Here is a 4,430-nt window from a genome sequence, read left to right on the forward strand (position 1 = left end):
CACCGCGGCAAGGGCGGGCGCAGCCGGGGAGCCCCGCTTTGACACTCGAACTGGTGCGCATCCCACCGCTTGCGATGCTGCCGGGGGGTTTCAGCCGGTGTGGCTAAAACCTCCCAGGTGCCATTTTCACTTTGTGCAAACTGGCAGAACGCACCTTTCTTGATATCTCTAACTTCTGTGCACCTTTTCATGCGTTTTTCCCCTTGTGCTGGAAATACGAAAAGGAAGGTCCGTGATCCACGAGCCAACTTTGAACAATCCATACGTGTGCTGAAGCACGCTAAAGAGGTCCAGCCAGGCGTCATTTCTAAAACCTCCATTATGCTGGGGCTAGGCGAGACAGATGAACAAGTATATTCTACAATGAAACGTAAGTTGGCGTTGAAATATTTGCCAAAATTCACAGGTGTGAATTTTACTGTGTTGGAAAACAGTTGTAAGCATCTTAGCATCAACATGCAAGTCAGTTTGCTGGTGCAGGAAATGAAAAAAAAAAGTTGGCTAAAAAAGATTAAATCTCTGAAATATTTTGCCTTCATATGGCTTTCAGATTCAGTTTGACAGGTAGATCCAGCTCATGTTGATTTCAATGGAAATTATAAGTATCTTTGTGTGACTATATCCACATTCTTATCTTTGCAATACTTAAAATAATGGACTTACAACATAGTTGCCCTATTGCACATTCCTTTTTAGAAACAGCAAACCTGATTGTTTAAAATAATTTATTTCATCTTTCTTAGACTCAAAACCAGTTATTATTCTTGGAGCTGTAGCATGTTCTTAGGTTTTCATGAAAATGTACTTTTAAGAGGAGAAAATTTCAGTGAATGCAATGTGCTGGTAAGAAATTCATAAATCCTATGGCATTTCTCCCATATCCTCAAAGAATGTCTACCTGGTACTTTGTGTACAACAACCCATATTTAGAATGCAGTGATACAGTCTAGTTTTTTTGCAGCTATCCCACATCAGGACCATAAAATTACAGTTCCTGATTTTCCCATTCTTCGTACCTAGCATTTCCTGCCACAAGAATATGAAATTTCAGATTTGGTGTCATTTGTTTTCAGGCCACTATCATGGATATATTTGGAGACAAACTGTTACTCACCACATTCAGTTACTCTAATTATGTTCCCCTTCCATCCTCTGGGTATGAGTTAAGGAACATGTAAATGTGCTGATATTGAATGAGTTTCTTCACAGAACCATCTCAGTCTAAACAGAGACTCTAGGGTAACAGTGAGTATAATGCTGTGGTCAAAACACCAGCTTTTTTTTTCCTAATTGATGTGGGGCAACCAGCCCAAGTAGCCAGAAAACATTCGGAGTTGTTAAAGCAACATCTGATTCCTCAGCCATCCCTTTTCTCAGAATACCCCACTAGCTGCAGTGAACATAATTCTTCAGGTTAGCTATCAGGTGTCTGCATTTCACTCTTAAGTAGACTACCTGAACTCATTTGCTGTATATTGATCCTAGTATATACTCAAATTTTAGCAAAGTTTATGAGATTCTGCCAGCATTAGAACTAACATACCTCCTAAGTGTAAAACTGGCAAAAGATGTTGGCAGTTTTCCCTGATGTATAGCGCTCTAGAACTGTCCACATCTTTTTGGCATGAAGACTCTTTGAAACAGTGGAGAACTACCAAGTGTATGTGCCTGCATCCCTTTTTTGTTAAATGAAGACTCTGACCTAAAGCCACAATGAAAAGCAGTAAGAGGAAAAAAAGACAAGAGCACGTCATCTCTGCAGCGAGACATGTGACTGCAGCACAGTGGTATGGTCTCTTGCTTTAAACTAGATCCCTCAGGTCTTGCCACCATGGAGCTCAGAATGAGGTGAGCGGCTACTGCTCACGGAGGCCGCAAGTTCCCTTTGCTGGAGAGCAGAAGGTAACCCCTGCAGGGTGCTGCAGAGTGACCTTTGTTCAGACTTGGAAGGAGGGTGTTTTCCAGTTGTTGACAGTCCCTTGTGATCCTTCTGCTGCTAACAGGGAATTTTGATTTTGCAGTATTGCGGGAAGCAGATGTAGATTGCTTGACCCTGGGACAGTACATGCAACCAACAAAACGTCACCTAAAGGTAAAAATGCCTTTAATTTACCAGCAATGTTATGGTCTGTACCTTGCACAGTCAAGTTCCCTCTTTCTAAATTGAGGCTTGATAGGCATCCTTAACTGTGGATGTTGGGAAAAATTTCCTTCCTTGTTTAACCTGATCTTCATCCGTTATGGGCTCCTCACTAAAATTGACCTCAGCCATCTCATCCCTTCCATCTTCTGCAGACTTCCCACTGCTACTTTCTACTATTAGCTGGGGAGACAGCTGAAGCTGAGACATGGTTCTGGAAAACAAGAGTTTCAGTGTATGTCTCAAACAATGTCACAAGCCAGCTCCCCTTCGCTCTTTCATAGGCTCTCCCTTAATGGTGCCACTTCTGCTGAGAAATAACCATTTTCTCCTCCTGTAGTTGTCCAGAGCTCGAGTCTCTGTTCTGTTACTGTGTTTCACTGAAATAACTGTTAGTGAAGAGATTTGTAGGACTACTGTATTTTTTTTACTAACTTGAAAAAAAAAAAAAAAAAGGTTTGCTCAAACAGACCATTCAAAAACAGAGTGAAGAAAATTATAAAGCAACAACTAGAAATTGAATTCTAAACTTTTCAGCTAAATATGAAAAGCAAATAAAATGCACTTTCAGTAGAAAGCAGAGAAAATTCAGTTTGTGACTTGTCTGCTGAAAGTTTTGGAGTGTAAAATTTTGAACTTCCAGTATAACTGTGTTTCACATCACTACATGCTAACTATAGCCATTTTCTTTCCATTTATACCCAATCAAAATGAATTCTTTTCACTCAGGTTGAGGAGTACATAACTCCTGAAAAATTTAAGTACTGGGAAAAAGTAGGAAGTGACCTTGGATTCCATTACACCGCTAGCGGGCCCTTAGTACGCTCCTCCTACAAAGCAGGTAAATTACTGAAAAGCATTAGATTCTTTAGCATATGATGTTTTATTATGTAAAGTCAAAAAAGTGAAGTAATATGCAACAAAGCTCACCTTAGCTCAAGGACACCTCATACGGTAATTTTTTTTTTCTTTAATTATTTACACTTACTATCTTCTATAGGTCATCTAAGTGCATCAGTATGACAGTAACTGATATTTGTACAATTGCTGTGCTGCTTAAGCTATTTTTTTGCCAAACCTAGTTTGTACTATGCTCAGTGGGTGAGGCAGGATAAAGGGTACCCAATGTGCAAATTTTCCTTTACATTCTGCCTCTTGGATGCTTCAGGGTTTAGTGGGGCTCTTTGTGATGTAATTCTGTTGCCTTGGGCAGAATTTATTTACAGTGCCTTAGAAATAATCAGACACACTTAGGGCAGTAGATATTCTGACAAAACATTAGGTATTAAGTAATAGCTGATACTAATGGAGCATGTTGCTGCTTTTTCCTGAGGAGAAGGTAGAGAGGACTCATCTGGGGCACCTTGCCTAGACTGTTTTGATGCCAGCTCAAACAAGACTTATAGCAAGTTGCTGATACTTTATGAAATAGGAATTAAAAATTAATTAAATCAATTTACCTTTGCCTGTTGGAAATCACAAAGAACCAGAGCTATTTCATAAAATTAGGCATGAGGAAAAATCAGGATTTTGGGGGTGCAGGGTTGTTGTTCGGGTTAGGGGTTGGGTATTTTACATCCCTGCTGTATGTGTTGGAAGTGCTGTTGTTACAGAATTGAATTACTATAAAATACCAGTAAGAACAATTGTATTGTAGAAGAGAATACACTAAATAAGAACGTGTATTGCTTTCTTTCATTGGAATACCTACACATTATTTTGGTGCTTTTTTTCCTTCTAATTAGGTGAATTCTTCTTGAAGAACTTAGTAGAAAAAAGAAAGACAAAAGCCATCTGAAGATGAAAGTGAACCTATTTAAAGCAGCCAGCTTTAAGGATCCTTTTTTCAACACGTAATTATACTTGGTTGCAGAAAGCCAGATGGTGGATGTATGAATAAACTTACTATCTTTCCAGAACACTTTTCTCTCACCAAAACACTTCACATTATTTTACCCCATCCCTCCTGGCAAGGCTACAACTACATAGTACTTCTGCTGTTCAGCAAAAAGTCAGAAGATAGAACTGATTTTGAAAGAGTGATAGAACTGAGGTGGAAGAAATGTAAGCTAAAAAACCAGATTTAAGTAAAGAGATTTGATACTACCATGAGTATTGCTGCAGTTAATACTTATGAAGATGCTAAGAGTAATTTGAAAGTTACTGATACTGATTTGGAAGTTACTGTGTACTGATATTTTGGTGTATTGTATGGTACACAGGCTTGCAGAGGCTCTTGGAACTACAGGAGTTCTAAAGAAAGACTGTGTACATGACAGAGGACCAGATT

General features: G+C 39.2%; 1 protein-coding gene across 1 annotated transcript in view; it reads left to right on the forward strand.

Moving 5' to 3' along the window:
* Positions 1–4,217, forward strand: part of LIAS (lipoic acid synthetase) — a 9,058-nt gene extending 4,841 nt beyond the window's left edge. The window contains exons 8-11 of the mRNA XM_026847180.1: positions 185–370; positions 2,022–2,092; positions 2,870–2,981; positions 3,886–4,217. Coding sequence (XP_026702981.1) covers positions 185–370; positions 2,022–2,092; positions 2,870–2,981; positions 3,886–3,938 — 422 coding nt within the window. The 3' untranslated portion in view covers positions 3,939–4,217. The remainder of the gene's footprint in view (positions 1–184; positions 371–2,021; positions 2,093–2,869; positions 2,982–3,885) is intronic.
* Positions 4,218–4,430: the final 213 nt, after the last annotated feature.

This window comes from Athene cunicularia, assembly GCF_003259725.1.
Source record: "Athene cunicularia isolate RWA chromosome 4 unlocalized genomic scaffold, athCun1 chr4_part1, whole genome shotgun sequence".
Lineage (NCBI taxonomy): Eukaryota > Metazoa > Chordata > Aves > Strigiformes > Strigidae > Athene > Athene cunicularia.